Here is a 22,809-nt window from a genome sequence, read left to right as displayed (position 1 = left end):
CAAGCGTTTCACTCTTTTATTTTTATAATCCCCTTCAATTTGGGGTTAAAAAAAAGACAAGAAAACAGGAAGGAAGAAAAATAAGGAAATGAGATGTGGTAAAAGAAGCTAAAAGGTGCCTTTTAAAAGATCGTTGCTGTGAAGTGAAAAAAATCTCCAGAGAAACCAAAAAGCACCGCCGAGACCTCTTCCGAACCAAAGGAGTTTGTGTTTGCTTTTAGGGAAGAAGAAAGATCATTCATTCGGAGGAATAACAACCAATTAAAAGACAAATAAAAAAAAGTTTGGAGTGGGACGCAGAGCGAGCGAGCAGCGCTGCCGGCGGGCGGTGGGGCGCGGAGCTCGCACTTCACCGGCCGGGTGAGCGGCGGCCGCGGCGCTGGGCTCGGCGGGTGCGCCTCGGCGAAGCGAACGTCGGAGCGTTGCCTCGGGAGACGCGCGCCGGACAATGCCCGCGGCGGGCCAGTGACACCCGCGGGGAATGCAGAGCTGCCCCGCCGCCGGCACCCAGCCGCCGCCGCCGCCGCGCGTTCCTGCCGCCCGTGTCACGCGAGACCCGGCGGGGGCCGGGACCGCCCGAGCCGCCCCTCAGACCCGGCCGGCCGCCTCCGCCGCCGCGGCCGCCTCCTCCTCGGGGCCATTAAAGCCAATGAGCCGCGCGCCTCTGCCGAGCGCAGCCAACTAAATCGGCTTGGATGATTCGCGACCTGAGCAAGATGTACCCGCAGACCAGACACCCGGTGAGTGCAGGCGGCGGGGTCGCGGGCTCGCCGGGCGCTGGGGGATTCCCCGCGTCGCCCCCTGCGCACCGAGTTGTGTCTTTCGGCCGCAGGGGCGTAGAGAGCCGCCCGAAATCGGCTCCCCGCGCTGGGAGCCGCCCGCCCGCCATCACCCCCACCCCCCGGCGCGGTGGCCCTCGGAGGGGGTGCGGACAGGCAATTGAGTTGTAGCCATTTTCTTATTGTTGTCTTTGAAGCTCCTGGAAGCCGCGCCGAGCCGTTTGCGGTCCCCGCGCCGCGACTCCTCGAGGGGGGGTGGCGAGCGATGAAGGAGGCGCGACTCCGCGCCCGGGCGGGGAGGGCGCCCTCAGCGGCGGCGCTGCTGGGCTGGCAGCGGCTCGGAAGTGCGGGGCGCCAGCCCCTCGCGTCGCGGGCCCCCGGGGCGAGGAGCACACGAACGAACGAGCCTGGAGGGTGGCAGCCGCGCCCCCGTCCCCCCGGCCTGACCGCAGCCCGACGCCATGGCGCGGGTCCCCCCGACGGGCCAGTTTCGATTCCGGGTGAGGAGGGAGTGGGCGCGGCGCGCCGCGCCGGTCCCTGGGCGCCCCTCTTTGGCCGGGGAGGGGAGCTGGGGCTCGAATCCTCGGGGTCCGGGGCGCGCTGGTCTGCAGGCGGGAGCACGCGGGGGCCCGGGGCCACCTGGCAACCAGCCCCTGCTTGGGCTGTTGGGAGCGAGGAGGGGCGCGGGAGGAGAGTTTTAATCGCTCTTTGCCTGCGTGAGCGATGACCCCCCGTCACCCCCACGCTAACGCCGCGTGGTGTGTTTTCTTGCTCCGTCTCCCTGCTTCGCTTTGATGTGGGCTAATTAAATATTTTATTGTTGTTCTTTAGGCACCGCATCAGCCTGCTCAACCCTTTAAATTTACAATTTCCGAATCCTGTGATCGGATTAAGGAAGAGTTTCAGTTTTTACAGGCTCAATACCACAGGTAACGATATTGACTTTAGCTGATCCTCCTGTTTGCTTAGCTCTTGTCTCCCCCACAAATATACACAAACACTTACCCTCCTCCTTTTTGGGGGGGCGTCATAAAGGTATTATTTTTTTTTCCCCCAGGGGCAGAAAGGGCAAATCAAGGCCTCTTTTCCGTAGGCAGGTGTAAATAAATTAAGCATTTCTTTCTTCTCCCGTAAATAAAAAGGAGGCAGAACAATCGAAACTGGGGAGACTTGGAAAACGCTGAGGCCAAACTTTCGGTATTGATTTATTGGGGCCAGGAGAATGAAAGGTTGGGAGGATTCTGGGGCCTTTTGACATCCTTGGTTCTTTATTACTCCGGGCTTGGTTCCTTCTCACTTCTTTCTGCCATTCCATAAGAGCTGAGAGACCAGGGAAGTCGGAGTGTGAGCGATTTCATTACTTTTATGCTGAAAAAATGCTATATCTTATAGATGATTTTTAGACTTCGGTGCCTTTGAAACATTTTTCTTTGGCTGGCTTTTTAATGATGCCTAATTCTTATTTCATAAATGCAAGAACCAAAACAAGCTGCTGAACCCGATTGACACTTTGCCCCTGGGTGGTGGTATTCAACTTGTCTGTGTGTTTTGGAGGGAAAAAAGCAAGACATCATTCTTAAGACATGCTTAATTCATATTTTCATTAATCTCTTTGTAGAACATTAAAAATACTCCCTTGTGACATTTTGGAGGACTTATTTGTGCTTGTATGTGCAGTCATTATTGAGGTTTATTTTTCTGTTTTATTAGATGAATATTAAATTCTGGGTGAAGTTTCTGAATTAAACGGACTAGAGGATTTGTTTCCTTTTAATTAAAAAAAAAAACCCTAAAAATAAAAAAAAAAAACCCACACATAAATGATCCTTATTGAAGGGACAAGTCCAGGCTGGTTCCAATCACCCCTTTCCCCTTCCCTTCCTTTGATGATGGAGGTATTTATTTAAGATTGTTGATTTAATTGTTTGTAGGTGAGATTTAGAATGTGCGTTTAGAGTTGAAGGATGTAAGTTAAGATCACTGTACTTAGAGTATCTTATGTCTTGAACAGTCTGAAGCTGGAATGTGAGAAACTCGCCAGTGAGAAGACAGAGATGCAGCGGCATTATGTCATGGTAAGAAAACCATGTCACAGATTCCGAGTGCTTATTAGTTTGGAATACCAACAACAAGAATACGTTTAAATTGCTGGAGGCTTCAAGATAGATCACAGTCACCCTGCCAGTGCAGTTGAGGTTGTGGGAATGTGTCTATTAGCAACCTGTAATTTTAGGATGTTATAACCTGCCTTTGACAACTAGCTTTGATTGGAATCTTCAGAAAGTTCAGCCACATGGCATATAATTTTCTGTGCTTTGTTTTTACAGAAAAAACAAAACAAAACCTCATTTGTTTTGTTTAGTCACAAGCAAAAATATTTTTGTTAGTGGTTTTCTTTGTTGTTTTATTGCTCCTGCTCCAAACAATTTTAAGCAGTTTTCTGTATGTTGTTAAAATTTTAATGTCTTATTTCTTTTCAAAGGAGTGATGGATAAGAAAAGACAGCAGACTATTTTTCAAATTTTTTTCTCACTTTTTATGTTAATATTACATTCATATTTGTGTGTTTTCAATTTCTATAGTGTTATATTGGTTTGAAGAATGTTGTAGTCTTCTGTATAACTGATTTGTTCTGCCAGAATTTCTATAATGCCAGTTATACTACATGTTCAAAAAACCAGATTTGTTTTTACAGTATTATGAAGCATATTTTTGTGATTGTCCAAGAAAGCTCCAGAATAACCCACTCATTTATTTTTCTATCTAGCTTTTTTTGCTTTGAATATGTGAATATGAGCAGTACACTAACAAATCAGAAATCAAACTCTTAAGTAGCATCACCTTTTCCAACCTTCCTTTCAAAACATCAGCGTCTTATACAGACATTCTTTGCTGTTAACTTGCCTGCTGTGCCTAGGAATTAAGAGTCCGTGGGATTCCAAATTTTCATCAGACTCTTTTGGATGCATCTGCTTGGGATGTATAAAGATAACTGGAGATGTTAAGAATGCTGAGTTTGAATTTAATTTTTCTTAGTTTTTGTGAGTATTCTCTTAGAATCTGTATCTTAAGTTGGCTAAGGATAGTGATGGGCTCTTGATTTATTGGCATAGGTTATATGAATATACTGGTTTAGGTGAGGCTTTTATGTTTGTTTCAGATTTACTTGGGGCATTTTGAACAAACCAGGGAGATTGTTTGATGAAAGTCAAACATTTAATTGCTTTTCCTTCTTTGACAGTATTATGAAATGTCCTATGGGTTGAATATAGAAATGCACAAACAGGTAAGTTATTTCTTTATAACCATTTTAAATGACAGTAATACTATTACACTTTGAAAAGAAAATTGTATGTTTTACAGTTTTATTCTGTAAGCCGTTGTGGCTACTTGTATTTAAAAGACTGGGTAGTGACGAAAATGCTGTTTTTACACGTGTGGCTCCCCATCTTTCTTTCATGTTATCCTAATTTTTATAATTTAAAAATGTTGTTTTAAAAAGTCTGAATACGTATTATAAACTTTGTATGCTTTCAAAAGCAGGATGCTAAGTTTTAAAATGTCTTGTTTTTTTCTGAAAGAATTGCTTTATTTTGGGCATTGTAAACTTGTGAAAGAGCTTTTCTTGCAAAATATTAAAAAGTAAAATTAAATTGTGTGGTACCTTCGTTGGCTTGATTTGAAAAAATGGATAGAGGGTGAGCTGGGAGGATGAAATGAAATCTGTAGAGCTACAAAAGAAATTGATGTAAAATCCTTGTACTGGTCCCCTGAGGCTACTTAGTTGGGTCTTACCAAGAACTGTAACTGTTACTTCCAAAATTTGTACAGAGTAAATGAGCCTTATAGGAGGATGTGATAAGGTTCAACATTGGGTCTTGAAATGTAGCAATTAGTTCAGTAGCCAAAAAAAAAAAAAAAAAAAAGATTAGTCAGAAAGCACTAAGAGATATGACTCAAACAGCCTTCTTTTTGTGCAGGAGACTGAGTAAAATGGTTTGGCTTAAATTTCCTAGACAGAATAATAATAGCACATATATATAAACAGATACACACATATATAAAATATTGTTTGACAATAATAATTCCTCTAGGAAGCATTTATTTTTAGTGATCTCCTAGTGGAAGTGCTTCAGGTCTCATCAGCCATTTCAGAATAGGTGTGTATGTGTTTGCCTGCTGGGAAAAAGACAAGGGAAAACTTATTCTTTTCATTTCTTATTTATGGTCAAGGTGGATGTCATTGCTTTCTAAGTTGAGAAAATATGAAATGAGCAGATACCATTAGGCCTTCACTATTTATGGATTTCTTTTCGGATATAGTTTAAAGATGTCTGTTAGACAATAAAGGCAATCCGATGAATAGTATTTGAAAACAAAAAGTTGGAAAAAAATGAGATGTTGCTTACACTGAGGACTTTTAATTTCACATACTGTTTTACTTTGTATGCTATTTGGTTATGTCAATATTAGCATTATAGTATAGTTTGAATGCCGCCTATTGAAATTAAATTCTTATTTTGGCATCTTTACCATTTCTGTTTAGATTAGTAATGTAAATATCTTCCGCTTAAACAAAATCCGTTCAGTCTTAAGGATGGACTTTCCTTAGCTCCACCTTACAGGAATAAATTACATGAGCCATGTAGTTTGTTAATTATTACATTTCCGTTGAGGTTTGGATCTTGTATATGTCTCTTTTTTTTGTCCTCACCCCACCCCCCAAAATTAATTAGTGTCTTTTTAAAGATTGGACCAGATGATTAATAGGGGTCCCTTTATTTCTCCTCCTTCTGTATCTTGTTTACCCTAACCACTTAGTTTCCAGGTCTCCTTGTATCTACATTTCTGAAAAGCACATAGCTTGTATTTGGCTGTATGTATTTCTTTTTTGAGGGGTATGTGAGATCCCTTAATTTTACACATTTTATCCCACTATAATTCTGTCATCTTCTTGTCCAGCTGGCCTCAAATGCCGTCCATTTAAAATTGAGAACAGTACATTTTCTCTTTTTTTCTTTTGCTTTTAAATTCAATCATATCAAGAATCCTGAGGGCAGTTTTATCACATTATGAAATACAGACAGCCCTGCAAACCACCTACTTATTATATTTTCTTTCTTTCTCCCCCTTAAGCATAGAGGCATATCTGTCTTTATTTGTTTTCCTAGGCAGACAGCCTTAGTTCCTCTTAGCCTCTCTTCCAGATGCACTCACTGGATACCCTTGTAATGGAAAGCAGTAATAATGCAGGGAAGTTGCCCTGCGGCGTAATTGGGCCTAGTTCTCAAGATCGAGTTAGGTTTATTCACTTATTAGATTTGTGTCTCGAAGGGTTCAAGAGTAGGAGTCCCGGGAGTCCTTGGAAGTACCCTAGTAATTGGTGGCCCTGATATTTGAAACCTTTGTGTATTTTTTGGTTAACGTTCCTGTTCTTCTTGGCTGCTGCTAGCCACAGAATATTTATTTTTAGAGACATTTTTCATTGGAACAGAAAATGATGGTTGTGATGGAGTCATGACTCTGTGACTTAGCAAACTGATAAAAGGATAAAAGTATGAAGCAAAGACAAACAGGGTGGAGGTCGGTATTCTCCCTCCTCCCCTTTCTATGTGATGCTCATCATCAGTCACCCTGTGTTGATTCTGATAGAGAACTATAAAATGAAACCTATGGGGAATTTGTCATTCCGAAATGAAAGCTAATGTAATTAGTACCAATTAAAGTACATTTAGTAAATTGGATTTAATCTTAATTAAGCCTGCATAATGTTGCCAATTTTTAACAATTATGTTTGAGAACATAATTAATTTAAATTTTGGTAACTGAGTAAATAGCATTAGTCTGGTAGAATTAGTGGACTTTTTTTTAAAAGGGGAACTTGGTGACATGGCATGGAATTGAAGCATGAAATATAAATCTAAATTCCTGGTAATTTTTAGGATTGATAGAGGAGCAGATGAAGCTGAAAAAAAAAAAACAATAGTTAGGATGGAGTATTCTAGGCTATAATGGGAATTAATGCTTTGCCACTGTCTGAAGTTCTAGCATAAAAGTGAAGATGACAAATAGGACGTGGTTAGAAATGGCACATGTTTTAGTGTGATGTCTTCAAAATGGAATTTTTAAAAATGAAAGAACATAGGCCTTTATTCCCTAAGGATTTCCCTAAGTGTGTGGTTTTTGTTTTTTGTTTTGTACCAGATAGCTGACCCAGGGTTTAGTTGTTAATTTTTTTTGCTGATTGTTCTTCTTTGTAAATACAGTGCGGCTTCTAAATGGGTTGGTGGTGGTGGGCACAGTGGGGCGATGCATGGAGTTGATAGCATTACTAAATGCTCCTTGTTCCCATCTTTCACCTGTAATGCTGTAGTTAAGGAAGTCCTCACTGATGGACTCTGACAGCAGTGGTTCCCATTCTAAACCGCGAATATTGGATATAGATTAGGAACAATAGGTATGCGAATTCAACCTATAGGAACTATAAATGGAGATGAACATACCACCTTTTGAAAAAGGGAGAATGAGAACATTTATGACTTCCTTATAGTTAATATTCTATAACGTCAAAGCCTCTTTATTTGAATTTTAGAAATCATTAGGAAATTTTAGAAATCTGAAACACATGAAATCTAAAAGTACTACACATTTACGTATGCTTTATGTGTATTTGTGTGTGTGTGTATATGTGTGTGTGTATATATTAATCAAAGCAAGAAAACTCCTGTTTCACTCAAAGCCATGTAAATTTTATTATGAGACTTAGGCCACAACCATTTGAGTGCTGCTAAAATATTAATTGAATAGAAATGAAAGGGCCTTGCCAACTGATAGGATATCATAATCATAGCCTCTTTGGTCGATGGTAAATGATGATAAATGACATTAGGAACCTTTTAGCAAACTGTAATAACTACAAGGAGGGAAGCAGTATGGATTTGCATTATATCTGATACCCTCTAGTACCAAGTGGATTGCCAATACTGCTTGTTTAGCATTTTCTAAGGGCAATAAGATATTGATTTCTGACTTACAAGGAACAGCTCTATTTTCACCATTGAAAAGTATTGCAGGTTGTTAAGAAGAAATTGACTTGAAGAGGCCGACTGCTGCCCATCATGGAGCAAATAAAGCAAAACTGCCGAAGCATGGTGGAGCAGCGAGACGGGCCCTCAGCAATTTGTTGCTATTAATTTACCATGCTCGACAGCAAATCAATCGGCATCTACTTCATCTGCTGGAGAAAATGCTGTCCAGGGCAGATAAAAGGCTCGGCATGGTACAGAGAATAGACTGGATTGGTGAAAAGCTGGCTGCAGTTAATGTGTAAATAAGTGAAATCAAGGCCACTGCAGAGGAAGCTGTTGTTAATTAGGTTGGTGCTTTTTAGTGAACTATTTTAGAAAGCAGCTAGGATTTGGAGAGTTAGAAGAGATTTATTGGGATTGAAGTAATATATGACTGGCGTGACAGTCTAGCCTTGAGTGTACTTGATTCTAGGGTGCGATAAATTTATTTGGGGACACTGCTTGCTGTGGAGTTTGTTGAAAGTTCGGTTTAGACCAAATTTCCCTTATGATAACTTTTTTTTTGAACCTTGCCAACTTCTTGCACATCTGTCTTATTGTGTATGCTTAGATTTAGAAGCGTAGGTGGAGGAGTAGGTGTTTTAGTATGTAGGCACAAATGTGTCTGTTGTATTCTTAGCCAGTGCCTTTTTTTTTTTTTTCCAGAGATGGGTATCATTGAACTCTTGTATATTAATGAGAGTGGACTATTATCGAAGATGCTAGCTGAAAGTAACTAATAACCAAGGAAAGTTTTGCTGACAGAACTTTCTTTTGCTTTATAAACATTAGGAAATAACAATCTAGAGGGCCTGGGTAGTGGGTGGATACTACTGGACTATAAAATCTCAAAGATGGCAAGTGAAATTTTGATGCCTGCAGAAGCTTCAGATACATTTATAGGATTACATGTGTTGGGGGAGTGCAGGGGAGCTGGGGCAGTTCTTGTGTTTTTGGTTTTCATTAAGGTTTAAAGCCACTTTTTCTAATTTAAGATTATTTGGACTCTGATAATATTCCACAATTAATGTTAACGGAGTGAAGGGTATTGCTGGTGTTTTATCTTCTTGACTCTCATTTGAGCATTTAAAAATAGAAGGCCAACTTCATTTACTCCTGTTTAGTAAATCTAAATGAGTGTAGGTTTTAAATTCAGTTTTTTTCCCAAAACACTTCAGAGGGTCTAGCATTAGGGCAGTTGATAAGTAAGCAGAAGCCCCTTGGGCAGGACCCAGTGAGCTGTCCTTTTACTTGTCATAGCACCTGCAAGGGAAGCAGATGTGGAGGATGAAATTTAACCTGGTAAGATATGTGTGTGTTTTAGGTTGTTTTCTGAATACTGTGGGGAGTTTGCTTTTTCCTTCTCCCATGATGGATTCTTTTGTCTTTCTAGGGATATCATAGGAGGATATCTGTAGATTTTTTTCACCTAAGGCAGTCATTCTTGAGTGGAATTGGAATTTCCTTATAAATTGGAATTTATTATATATGTGGCTTGCACTTACCACTGATCTGGGCACACTGCCAAAATTCTTATCTTTAGTTCTCATAATGATCCTAAGACAGGGATTATGTCCAATCAAAAGTTGATTAAACAGGGTCAGCTGTGCACAAGGTGATACAGCTAATAGTTGGTGGATTCAAGACTTCAAATAAATTTACCTGGGAGGATATCTCCTGGGAGATGGGTTTGCCATGGGTGAAAGATTCAGACCCCAGTTAATTGGAATAGAGAGTCCTTGAACTGTAGGCTCATACGCAGAACCTCTTGAGTTGGGGGATTCTCTGCAACTGCCCAGAGTCCATGCGTGGCTCAGCCTGGCCTCTGTGTCCAGACTGCTTTCAGAGGGAGAGAGGGTGAGGGCTGCTTTCGCTTGGAATCTCCCACATGTGGGCTAGGAGAGCTGCTTGCTTATCAAGATGGAATTGCTTCCTCCCTAGGCAACCTATTTCTCATTTGTTTACAAACTTGCTCTTCTCTTTAACTTTTATGTTTTCCTGTGGCTTATGAGAGGGCCTACAGACCAGGGGCTGTTTGTTAATCACCATCTTGTGGGCTTTTGAAAGGGGAAGCTGGGAGGGGAAAATGTGATGTTTTGTAGCCTCTTTGTAGTTTAGAAAGAGGTTCGTAGATGCAGGAAATCACACACAACTCAGTTTTAAATGAAGGCAGATGTTTTGCTTTTACTGTTAAAAGAATTTCTTTGCAGCATTCAAACAAAAGGATCTTTCCTTTTCACTGCCCCTTAATCCCTGCTGGATATTATTTTTATTTATTTTGATGGGCAAAGTTCTCTGTATCTAGGTATATATCACTTTGAGCTGTGTACAATTAATGGACCGGGCTAATGAGCTACATCTCTAGGTGCTGTTGCGGCATTGGTGAAGGAGACAGTATAGGCATCAGCCCATTGTTCTTCATGTTCTTCATTCAATCTTTGCTTTCCTGGAATATATCTGTTTTTCTTTCTTCTTTTTCTTCTTATGCTGTAAGATAGGTAGAGGAAGCCAGTTGGGAATTAAATGTTTAAAAAATGCATTTATAAGTTTTTTGTGTTTTGAATTTGGCCTTTTTTTTTTTTGCCTTTGGTGTAATATGATGGTTTGGTTTACCACTTCTGGACAGCAATACTGTATTTGGTGGCTAGAGAAAAGAGGGACAGGGATGTGAGTTTTAGAAGGCACTTTCTTGATCCCTTTACACACCCTCTTAAAATGACTCCAGTATTCTAGCAATGGTGGCAGATTCAGTGGTTTTATATTGGCTAAGTTATTGTCATTTTTGTAAGCTAGGCTTTTGGAGAGAAGCAGGAGGCCGCACATTTAGACATGGGCAATGGAGTATTGACTCTGGTAATGACAGTTTGCACGGCTTAGGACTTATTCAAAGTAAGCACCCTACAAACAGGGTTTATGAAATTATCACTCTAAAGGGAAAGGGCCTCAGAAGTTTTAGTCGAAAGCAAAAGTTAGATCTGTTTTGTCTTTGCCTTAGTAACAGCTGTTGGTGCTAGTTGTTTTCTGTCTGTGAAGAGAGATTTAGCTGGCATTCATCACCACAGATCTATATACCCTCTCTGTTTTCATTGGAACTGACCCAGCGTTTATGCCAGGCTCTTGCTATTTCTATGTCATTGAGCCAAAACTTACCCCTGGAGAGCTGCACTCTGTAACCCTTGTTCCATCCACGGGTGATACATGGGCAGGGTGTGGATTTTCTTAGCTGGTTCGTCAAAGAAACTGAAGAGAAATACTCTGGGATACCCCTTAGGTACTTTGCCCTCTGGTGAGTGGATCACATTGTCATCTCTTTTGAGGATTTTCCCACACGTACGTCAAGAATTGTATGGTGGAGGCAGCTTCTGCATTTCATGGAATGACAAGGATAACTGCTCTTCCGGCACAAGACGATACTCTATGCACACCTGGTTTGGCTGTGGTGTGCTGCAACCTCTGCAGGGCCCTATTGCTTGCAGCAACTTAGGCAAAGTGAGAGGTTGGGGAAGGAGGAGGAGGGATATTGGCTTTTTGATTTCTTAGCAGGCTTATTTAACTCATTATTGTTATTATTGTAATTAGGGTTCTGTCCTCATTTTCTAACTATTCTGTTTCTGAAGGTCTGTGGATGATTTTGCTTATAGAATTTGAAAATGCAAGAAAATATAACTGAAAGAATAGTCATAGTAGAAATTATAAGCACTAGTACTCTGTAACACCCTTTCTTTACAGAGAGCTTAAGGCATTTTATATGTTCTCCTTAATCTTCCTCATGTTCTGTAAAGCAGGTAGCAAGCTTGGATCCATGTATTTATTTAAATAGCTTCTGTCAGTGGAGTACCCAACAGTTTGCCAAGCAGTGTCATTCCACTGGCCTCCTTTAACAGATGACACTGAGGCTTAAGGGCTTAAGAGACTAGCCCAGTGTCACAGTCAGGGAGGATCAGCACTCGGGTGGGGATACCAGAGTTCACGCAGGTCAGCAAATGTGCCTGAGGTTGCATAGTGAGAGTCACTGGCAGAAGAGGAAATAGTAGGTTTCTTGACTTCCCTTCCAGGGCTCCCTTCGCTGACCATGCTGTTTCCAAATAGCAAATAATGTGCTTGTTTCTGTGACGCGTTTGGCTTTCTGCAACACGAGGAGCATGGTGATGCTACTGGCGGTCTAAGAGTGTTACACAGTCATCTCTAGTGCGAGATCTGATCTGTATTTGTGTTTGAGTACAGCTCCTCCCTCTCCTCCCCTCTACCCTCCTATTGCCTGTGCCCTGCCTAAAGGGAGTCTAGGGTGAGCAAATTGAAATAGAAAGCCAAGGTCCACTTTTAGCAAAGTGCTTCATAAAACTGGCTGTCTTGCATTCCTAAACTGTACCATGCAAACACACTATATTAGAAACATACCTGTTTATTGCCTGTTTCTCTCGTGCTAGATTGTAAGCTCCATGAAAATAGGAGCTTTTGTTTCCTGCTGTGTACCGGGTGTTGAGAACTGTGCCCATTACATAGTAGATGCTAGTGCCCAGTAAAGTATTTGGTGAATGAGAGAATAGAAGTTAGAGTTAGCCAAGAATATGTGTAATTTAATATTTTTAAGGGTGTATTTAGGTTGCAAGATACGTAAAAAATCTCGAATCTACAAGCATACTTAGGTCTGTGTTGTCTGCTAGTGTGGGAAAGTGACACTCAGGAAGAGGAAGCAAAAGCAACCGAACTTACTATGACTTTTAGGAACAAGTTAGTATAGTTAAAGTAGAATATATGTATTTTAGTATGATGAGTCTACCTTTTTAAATATGAAAACATGAATCCTTCTGAACAGAATTTAAAATTCAGTTTGAACATCATTCTATCACTAGGCAGTGTTTAACTGAAGAATTCTTTTACTATTGATAGGTCTGTGTACCTGTGGTTTGAATGAATGTAGGGCGATATTGATCTTAACTGTATTGTGTTGTATTTAGCTAACTTCCCTGCAAAGCTATAAAAAATGCAAGCTTCTAGTTCTTTTCAAGGGATAAGGAACTTTGAAAATGTCTTAGTTTTTTTTTTTTAACTAGTAGAGATAATATAATGTTAAAGAGTAGTAATCATAATAGTAAACAATTTTAGATTGTTTATCGTGTTGATAATATTTTACTTATTCATACAACAATCTTATGAGATTACAGTAGTAGTAGTATTTCCATTTTACGTATGTGGAGGCTGAGACACAGAGAGCTTCAATAGCTTAGTTGAAATCAGCTAGCCGGTAAAATAGATCTTGGGTTTGACTCAAGATCAGAACACTGGTTTGATAGATATTTCTGCCTTATTCCAATTGACATGTTTGGAATACTCCATCATTAGCATACTTACTACCTCCCCTCAAGTGCTTGACTGATTCCGGAGCCTCAATTTCTAGTTCTGGCCTCACTAGTAACCAGCTATGTGATATTGCTGAGTACCGTACCTTTAAGGCCCACGCTTTTCTTAGCTCTTAATTAGGGTGTAAGTGAATGCCCAGATCTCTTTTAGCTCCTTTGGTTAAAATGATCATTTGGGTTTGATTTGTTGCTTGCTGTGACCCAGTGAACAGAAATTGAGACTGTCGTTTTTTTCTGTCTCAGAAAGTCTCTTTTAGCATTTATTTTTAGAATTTTTAAAATCCAAAATTACTGAATGGGCCTAGGAGTAGAAATGTATATTTATATAATATTAATACTTTATTTTTTTATAAGGTGATTTTTTTATCAATTTTTTTCATGTAAGCCCCAATAATATTAATAAAACATTCCCCCCTCCTGTGGATGAACACAGTGAGACGCAGATGCTAGATGACAAAAGTTTTACCCTTAATTAGTAGGTGGTTTAAAATTCACTGAGTCTCTTATGGCCAGCGTTCAGGCTAAAGTCATGTTGACACAGAAGTAGAGCAATTTTCGTAAACCATGTAATATAAAAATAAATATAAAATATATCAGTATGTCTTTAAAGTGATTAGTTTTCTTACTTTTCCTTTGACATATATTAGAAAACTTAATTGTATGACTTCTGAAATTATGTGAATTATAATGTGATCCAATAATTTTCTTCCAAAGATGTGTAAAGGGGCGATGTAGTAGTTTATTACCTGTTATGTAATTAGCTCTGGGGGTTACTCTTCCAGAGTCTAATGTATATGCTTGAGGTAAAGCATGTCTGTAAACTGTGGCTTACAGTGAGTGAGCTTGACATCTCAAAGCCTCAGGACTTTCTTGCTTTCCTTAGGGAAGATAGATACATTGTAAATAAATGGCTTAATCATAAATAGAGGAAGGAAGAAATGTTTAGTCTTGGCCTTTTTGAGTTTATGAATCAAAGACATAGTAGAGATCAGGTTCTTCATTAAAATGTAGTTCCAAGAAGGAAGAATGTGGTTTTGGTTTAAAAAATTTTTTTTAATTTTTAATTTTTATGAGTACATGGTAGGTGTATGTATTTATGGGGTAAATGAAATATATCAATACAGGCATATAACGCATAATAATCCCATCAGGTTAAATAGAGTATCCATGAACTCAAGCATTTATCCTTTTGTGTGTGTGTTAGAAACTTCTTGGTTATACTCTTCTAGTTATTTATAAACGTACAATAAATTAATTGTTGACTGTAGTCACTTTGTTGTGCTTTCAAATACTAGACCTTATTCATTCTGACTATATTTTTGTACACAGAAGAATATGTTTTATTCACTGCTACACCACTAGCACCTAAAATAATTCCTAAAATATAATAGAAATGAATGAGTGAGTGATGGAACAGCTAAAGGAATGGTTTAATTTTTTCATTTTATTGCATTTCATGTAGCATCACATATTCTGAGTATCAGCCACCTCTATATAAGCTGTCTTTGTTTCTGAACTCTTAGGGTGGGCCTGGCTTTATGATGAGCGAAAAAGGCCTAGATAGGCAATCAGAGAATGGGAGTTCTTATCTCAGTCTACTACAGGTCCTTGAGCTGATGATTGGCATTTTTAAAATTTAGAATGGGATTCAATGCCAGATGATTTATTTCTAAGATACCTTTCAGCTCTTAATGTGATGTTTAAATAACCAGCTTAAAAATCCATCCCTACTTTCATTGCTTGGTACTGTAGGCATGCCATTTCAGTAAGTTAATACAGCTGGTTTTTTTTTTGTTTTTTTTTTTTATTTTTGTAGAATCTTGCTTTGAGCCATGTGAGGCTCTTGTGTGGACAGCTAAAATAATCCTAATATTCCCAGTGTTTCACAGCCTAGAACTATCTGCTGTCTTGCTTTTTTTTCACAGTTGTAGCTGCATCTTACTGGTCCTTCTATAGGCTAAGAGCACATCAGTAACTACATATAGTTAACAGATTTTCCAGATGTATATTTTGGGTAAATGTTAGTAAGAGCAGTTAAAATTTATCAGGTGCCTGCTGGATACCAGGTAAAGCACTAAATGCTTCAGATTTATTAATTTGTTTAATTTGTAATCCTTTCAGGAAGGGATCTGATTATCTTTATTGTGTATGAGGAAACTAAGGTAAAGAGAAGCTGCGAAATTTGCCCAGGGTTATACAGCTGGTAGGTTACAGAGTAGTAGTGGTGTCAAGCCCAGGCATTCTGGCTTGAGAGCCTACAATTCTGGTTCTGAACCACTGGCAATAAATGCCTCATACGTGACTGTTTCATTAGGGTAAACTTTTTTGTTTATTTGTCCTTGTGGGTTTTTTTTTTTGTGACAGTCTTGATCTGTCACCAGGCTGAAGTGCAGTGGCATGATCTCAGCTCACTGCAACCTCCACCTCCCGGGTTCAAGCGACTCCTGTCTCAGCCTGCTGAGTAGCTGGGACTACAGCTGCTAATTTTTTGTATTTTTAGTAAAGACAGGGTTTCACCATGTTGGCCAGGATGGTCTCGATCTCTTGACCTTGTGATCTGCCCGTCTTGGCCTCCCAAAGTGCTAGGATTACAGGCATGAGCCACTGCATCTGGCCTGTCCTTGTTTTTTAAATGACAAAACAGATCATTTGCTGCTGTGTTCTGTACACAGTGTGCTTAAATTTTAAAAATAATAGCTGGTCTCATTTGGGTATTTCGTTTTGTTTTTGTTATGCAAATTAACACACTAAATTAGTGGACTCATTCATTGGTTCATCTTTTATCACAGATTCTACTGTTTGTCCCTGGCTGGATAAACACAGGCCTCTAGATATTTTTGTACCTCTGACTGTGAGATTTTAAAACAGGCATGATACCTTCTTTTATAACCACACATCACATGGGAATGTTGAGGGAACTATAAACTTTTGAGTGCCTTCCTGGGTTGGAGAAGAGATGGAGGTTCTTGGCTGGGTTTGAAAGCTTCTATATAGTTCTGGAGTTTCTATGCATAATTGTGTGCCTTTTTTTGTGGGGGCACAATCTGTAGCCCTTACTGGCTCAGTGAGGAAACTGGAACCCAAACAAAAGAGTCTAGGAGGTACTGTGCTAGAGCAGTGGTTGCAAACTGGAGCAGTTCCTTTGACATCTGGCAATGTGATAATATTTGCGGTTGTCACAACTTGGAGGTGCTACTGGCATCTAGTGGGTAGAGGCTGGGATGCTGCTAAATCTCCATGTACAGGACAGCCCTGTGCAACAAAGAGTTAGCTGGCCTAGAATCTCAGTAGTGCTGAGATTCAGAAACTCTGCTCCAGAGAGAGGAAAACATTATTAAATCCTTTTGCTTTTTTTATGGCCTGGAGAGTTACAGGTTTGGGGCATAATGACCTCTTTGAGTATAAAAATGCTAAGAATGAGCGTTGTCTGGCTTCTCTAGTTCAGTCAATTTGAGAGAATCCTTCAAACCATACTTACCTTTTCAGGTTTTTCCCTCCCTTTCCCATGAGGATAAGCAGAGCGGGGTTGGTGGTAGTGAAGTTCTGAATGGAGATATTACATGGTCCTTTGTAATCTTCCTTTTCCTAAAGAAGGGACCATGATAAACCTTCCAGGAAGGAGGGACTTTTCACACTTGAGTTCAGCTTCTCATTGGAAATCAGCTTGATTTCCATGGAAAACATCCAGATCTTTGTGGTGCTACTACTGTGCAAGGCAGATGACTTTTTCAGTGGAGGTATTGGACCGGCAGAAATTTCTTTATGTGAGGCCCATTTGTCCTGTCTCCCCATTGAAGTCACTAGAATTAGTCTTACCCCTTGTCTAGGTTTTTCAGAGGTGTTGCCCTTTAATAGCTTTCCTTTGTCCATGCTGGGGATTCTCAGTCATTTCAGCTATTCTCCTGGGACACCAGTCTGGTTGGTACCAAGATGTATATGATAGACCTGGCTGTCTGAGAATTCAGTATGACCCTTCTGGCCTGATGCTACCCAACTGAGGGATTAGGGCAGATCTTTTTGCAAAATAGCCCTTCTGCTCTTTCTCTTTAGGGCAAAATGCATTATACTTGTCTTTGTCATGTCCTGATCACACTGTAATGAACAAAATGGAACCTTGAGTTTTCTGAGTAACCTGAGTCCACAACATGGGTTTGTTTTTATTTTTAAATCTGTGGGCACTGATCAGTGACCCTGTTTTACTTGGACTTCTTTTCCACCCACAAATTCCACTACACTGTGCTATGAATGTGGGAGACTATTTTAAAGGCTGATTTTTGGGGGACATAGAACTGTTTGAGAATGTGGTTTTACCGTAAGTGTGTCTACCTTGGTTAACCTTCCCAAAAATATAGTCATCCTAAAGTGGCTAATAAGAAACAGTGGCAGTTCTGTGGTTGCTCGTTTGCTTGAACATTTTTTGGGTGAGCTAGGGGAAGACAAAACACTTATTTGGGCTTCTTAATGGAGAAACTGTGTCCCCAAAATTCCAGTGTGTGCTTCTTAAGCCTTCACCCATTTCTGGGTTCTGGGAATATGGAGGTAAAACTTTGGCAACCCTACTTGCTTGTAAGTCTTCTCCTTACATGTCAGAGGTGTCAGATTTAGGAGAGGCTGGTCAGGCAAAGTACATTATGTACAAAAACCTTCCTTTTGTAATATGGGAACTCATTTTCAAAGGCTTGATATGGCTAGCTCAGGAATCTCATAGTAAAGACCCGCTTTAGATGTAAGCAGAGCTGATAGGAGGGTTTTCTTATAATCCAAGCAAAATTTTTAAGTTTTTTTGCATCAGTTTAGGATGCATACTTGTGAAGTGGTATTTATGCCTTCTTTCCAGATTAGATTTATAAATCCTACTTTCTTAGATACTTGATTTTACATTTTGAGTCATGCTTTTTCTGCCACTTTCTTCCTGTTTGAGGCTCACACTACAAATTAACTTTCTAAACTGAAATATTTAGCTGCTCAAATTGAAATACCTGGAACTGGATGTATTATAAAGGTTAAGAAGATTATAACCTAAATACTTAAACTTGAAAAATAACTTAATCTTCATGAGATTGTTTTATTCTTTCTTCATTGGGAGGGTTACTTGGTTAAGAGCCAGTAGTCCTGGTCACCTCAGAGGGAATGCAAAGGCTGTGTGGCTTTTAGTCTTTCATCCAGCAAATGTTAATTAAGCTCATACTATGTGCAGATTGCTTTGAGGGCTTAGCAGGTTAGGAAAGGTAGAAGGCTTGCCTCCATGGAGAATCTAGTCTTTTTATGTCATTTGGACCACTGTGAACAATACGAAGCAGTGCAGTGGACACACACTTGTGACATAGGTGGAAGAGAAGGTGGTCTTTCTGGCTCCTGAGTGATTAACGATGCTGTTATAGAAGAGGTGGGCACATTTTAGTGAATTCTCAGTGGCGGGGGCACTTAGGCAGGATGAAAGGAAAGGGTAGGAAGTGGAAGCCACAGGCACAGGAAACTGCTGTGCGTAGTCAGGCTGTGTTCAGCGTTTCCAGCTTTTTTAGTGGTAGAGGAGAGAATAGTTGGGAAGATAGGTTTGGAATGCATTATGGAAGGCCTTGAATGCTGGTGGTAGTGCTTCGGCTATACAAAGAAAGCAAAGGGAAGATTAATCAGTTAGTTGGTCAAGAGACCATATCTGTCTTGCTGATTTGCTCGGCAGCTAGCGTGAGGCCTGAGAACAAATGTTCAATGAATGTTGGCTGAAACAATTTGAGTGGAGAGGGGTGTAACTGGAGAGGGAGAGGGTGGATGGAGGAGGTGAAGTCTGAACTAGGAAAACAGCAGTAGAACTGGAAAGGAGGAATCTTTATGACCTTGCATATTTCATTGGATGAGGAGTGTGGAAATGCATAGGAGAAAAGACTCTAAGATATTGACATCTGCAAAGGGACAAAATCATGGTATCATTCATGATAGAAAAACATACTTTAGAAGGGGAGAACTTGGTGTTGATAATGCTGCCAGTTGTGGTGCCTAGGAAGGAGGGAGTGAAAGAAGGAAGAGGAGGGAATGAATGAGTTTGTTGCTTCTTTTGCTTTCATATCATCACCTTACTTTCATCCCTCCTGCTAAATTTGTAATCCTTCCAAGAACCTCAAGGATTTGTCCCACATCTTCTGTATACCACAGTGGACTATGCCAGGTAGTCCTTTGTGAGCGTTTGTTTTAGGAACTATTTGCCCTTTGTAGGACTGTAGGAGAGAGGTGTTTTTTTTGTTTTTTTTTGAGACAGGGTCTTGCTCTGTTGCCCAGGCTGGAGCGCATTGGCGTGATCATGGCTCACTGCAGCTTCAGCCTCCTGGGCTCAAGCAGTCCTCCCATCTCAGCCTCCTGAGTAGCTGGGACTAAAGGTCCTCATCACCATTCCCTGCTAAGTTTTGTCAGTTTTGATAGAGACTGTTTTGCCCTGTTGCCTAGGCTGGTCTTCAACTTCTGAGCTCAAGTGATCCGCCCACCTCAGCCTCCCAAAGTGTTGGGATTACAGGGGTAAGCCACAATGCCCAGCCAAAGGTAGAGAGTTTCTGTCATTTTGCTCGGTTACTATCATTACCTTTATATAGACATAATGGAACTTGTAAATTAAACTTTTTCCTCTATAAAGCATTTTTAACAGAAGCAAGTCCAGCATCCTCTAAATTATTCATCTATCATTCAAACTCTTTGCTGCAGTCGTTCTTTTCTTCCTTCTGATTTTTGTTTCTTTTGTGTCTTGGCCAACAACTCTGGATATCAGTGATCCTATATCCTTTTTAAGTTGAGAAATATCATGTAGACATAAGGCTGAGTCAATAATTGTCTTGGGCAGCTACTGTGTTTCAAAAGAAATAATTATTCCCATTGTTCATTATGTTCCTGATGAGCTAAACACTGAAATTACAATAGATGCTTTAGTCAATGTGAATTATTTGCATGTGGTTAATTTTCTTCTTTTTTTCTCGCTAATGTGAGGCATATTCTGTATTTTAAGCCTTTACCCCTTTTAGACACTTGTCTTAAGCTGCCTTGGTTGAATGAGAGCAGCAGTGGTACTAAGGAAAGTTAAGTAGAGATGAAATTAAAAAGGCCGTAGAGTACATTTTTGGTAAACCAAAATATTGCTTGGTGGCATAAAGCCACAGATCCATTTCAAAAAAAAGAAAAAAAACCGAAATGTGGTTTTGCTGTCTGTCATGCAGTCTGTTTCAACTGTCAGAAACATACGTTGCTTTATGGGATGTTTTTTTCAAGTCTGACCACAGCTTTTAATTTCCTTCATTCCACCCACACCTCCTACCGCACACTCATGTATCTAGTACTAATTTATAGGCAATTTGAATGCAATGACATAATCATCAGCAAGCAAAAGGGTCAGCACTTGTGGCAAAACTGTCTTTCTTGGTGTGCTAATTATCAGTTCTGCACTCTTGGAAACTCTTAACAGTCAGAACACAGTGATTGTCCTTGTTCTTGGACTTTTCAGTCTAAGTTAGATTGAGGCCTTTAAAAGGTGGTTTTGAAGTGCTTTGTATTTTTGCCGAAAACATAGTATTGAAGAAAATTGAACAATATTCAGTGAATTTTAGAAAGCAAAAGAAAGAAACTCATTTATGTTCCTACAGCTGTGCCTTAACTGCTGACCAGGCAGAGGCATCCCTGTGTCTCCATCATATATGCTGTGTCTGATGGAGTTCATATCCTCCTCATGAAAAAATACTAGTCAGGGTTCAAAGGGTGATACATAAAATACATAGCACAAAAAATTAATGATAAAATGAAACCTTAGATCTTTAAAATTAGTTTTGACTTATTGGTAACTTTATAGTTTCTTCAACTCGTTGTAGGAGACGTAATCCTAAATATTTGAGTCCTAATTCAGCCAGTAACTTTCTGTGATATTGGTAAATTATTTAACTTTTCTGAGCCTCACTTCCTCATCCATAAAACAAAGGTCTAGGACTGGATTTGTACTTTCTATAACATGTTTGTTCCCAGGCCCCTAATCTGGGTCTTAGGCATCAGCATTTTTCTAAAAGCTACAGAGGTGATTTTGATGTACAGCAAGGTTGAGGACCAGTGAACTAGAGCAGTGCTGCTCAAACTTCAGTGTGCATACAAATCACTGGGATCATGTTGAAATCAGATTCTGTTTCTGTAGGTCTGGGTTTGATGCATGATACTCTCTATTTCTAATGAAAAGATCTGGCGGTACTGCTACTGCTTGTCCACTGACCACATTTTGAGTATCAAGGAGCCAAAACATCTCCAAAACGTCTTCCATTTCTACATGATAACTCCATGGTATAGTTTATGTAGTTCATGGGAGCCCATATGCTTGCTGCTTGAGTGAGATCCCAGTTTACAATGTTAAGATTGATAGTGTATTATCTGCATAACCTCTCATTGCTTAAGCTCCATCCAGACTCATGCATCTTTTTTTTTTTGTATTTTTTTGAGAGATTCATGCATCTTTGAAACGATTCCTCATATTAAAGTCATTTTAATAGTAGCTTGCTTTAGACACCCTGACACCTCTAGCTGGTGGCTGGTGGGTTGTTACATTTGCTGTAGAGAAGAGGGTTTTCCTTTCTCCCTTCTTTGTTCACTCCACTCCAACACATACTTACACCTTTATATTGTCTCCTTTTGTCTCTTCAACAGGTACCCTCCCCATATTGCCCTCTAAAAGTTTGGGGTAAATGGGCAAAAATAATCATTTTAATTTTTTTCCCATGCATGTACATTCTCTGTACACACATTTAATAAATTTTACAGAAAATTTATTAAACATAAGTTTAAGGGAGCAAAACTCCAACCTAGAAGTACATTTTCTTGTGGAAAAAGCTCAAACATACTTAAGCTGTAACATTTGTTTAATCCTATACTTTAACCCTATCACTTGGCAGTTGTTTTTAGAAATAAGAAAATACTGTTTATAGTTCATGGTTTTTATTTTTGTTTGCTGCAGCCCAGCCTCACATTATCAGGCATCATGACCTAGTGGGAAGACCCCTGAATGGTGGTATCTGAAGAACTGATATTCTAAGGCTTCACCCACCCTTAAGTAGTTTTTACAACTGTAGGCACTTAGGTTCTGTAGCTAAACCAGAGAGGAGATTAAGGAATGCTCCATTTCTTAGGGCTGTGTTGGTTGCCTTGGAGGAACATACCTGTCACCTAAAGTCTAAGACAGTAAGAAATTACAGTTTGCGATTGAAGAATGTTCCTTCGGAGCAGTGACACTCAGAGTGTGGTACATGGACTGGTTCAGGTCTGTGAACTATTTCTTAAAGATGGGTGAATGAGATAAGGTAACTTGTTACTTGTACAAAAATTGAGACTCAGTGTTTTCTTCATAGAGAATGTCTTTATCTTTAAAAAACAAAACAGAAAACTCCATGGAACTAAACGGTAGTTAACCATTATCTTTTTGCTAATTGGTAACAATCTGTGAACTAGCTACTTGCTGCTTTAGAATACTTAATCAGTCAAAAGTTGTATCAGATTGTTTTATAATTTAAGAATAGACTGAAGTGGAAGCTCATAAAGTAAAGTGTAACCTAAAAAATAAAAAAGTAAATTTAAAGGCAAGTTAGGTTAAAGGTA

At 39.9% G+C, this 22,809-nt stretch overlaps 1 protein-coding gene across 5 annotated transcripts in view; it reads left to right on the top strand.

Moving 5' to 3' along the window:
- The first annotated feature begins 646 nt into the window (after positions 1-646).
- The window catches only part of TLE4 (TLE family member 4, transcriptional corepressor), a 148,736-nt gene continuing 126,573 nt past the window's right edge, over positions 647-22,809 (top strand). For all 5 annotated transcript variants that reach the window (XM_012464244.3, XM_012464243.3, XM_012464242.3 and 2 more), the window contains exons 1-4: positions 647-740; positions 1,611-1,708; positions 2,791-2,854; positions 4,021-4,065. In XM_012464244.3, the coding sequence (XP_012319667.1) occupies positions 696-740; positions 1,611-1,708; positions 2,791-2,854; positions 4,021-4,065 (252 nt within the window). In that variant the 5' untranslated portion in view covers positions 647-695. The remainder of the gene's footprint in view (positions 741-1,610; positions 1,709-2,790; positions 2,855-4,020; positions 4,066-22,809) is intronic.

The sequence above is a fragment of the Aotus nancymaae genome, unplaced genomic scaffold (genome assembly GCF_030222135.1).
Source record: "Aotus nancymaae isolate 86718 unplaced genomic scaffold, 86718_ANA_hifiasm-v0.15.2.pri h1tg000041l, whole genome shotgun sequence".
Classification (NCBI taxonomy): Eukaryota; Metazoa; Chordata; class Mammalia; order Primates; family Aotidae; genus Aotus; species Aotus nancymaae.
This window is presented reverse-complemented; position numbering and strand designations above follow the sequence as displayed.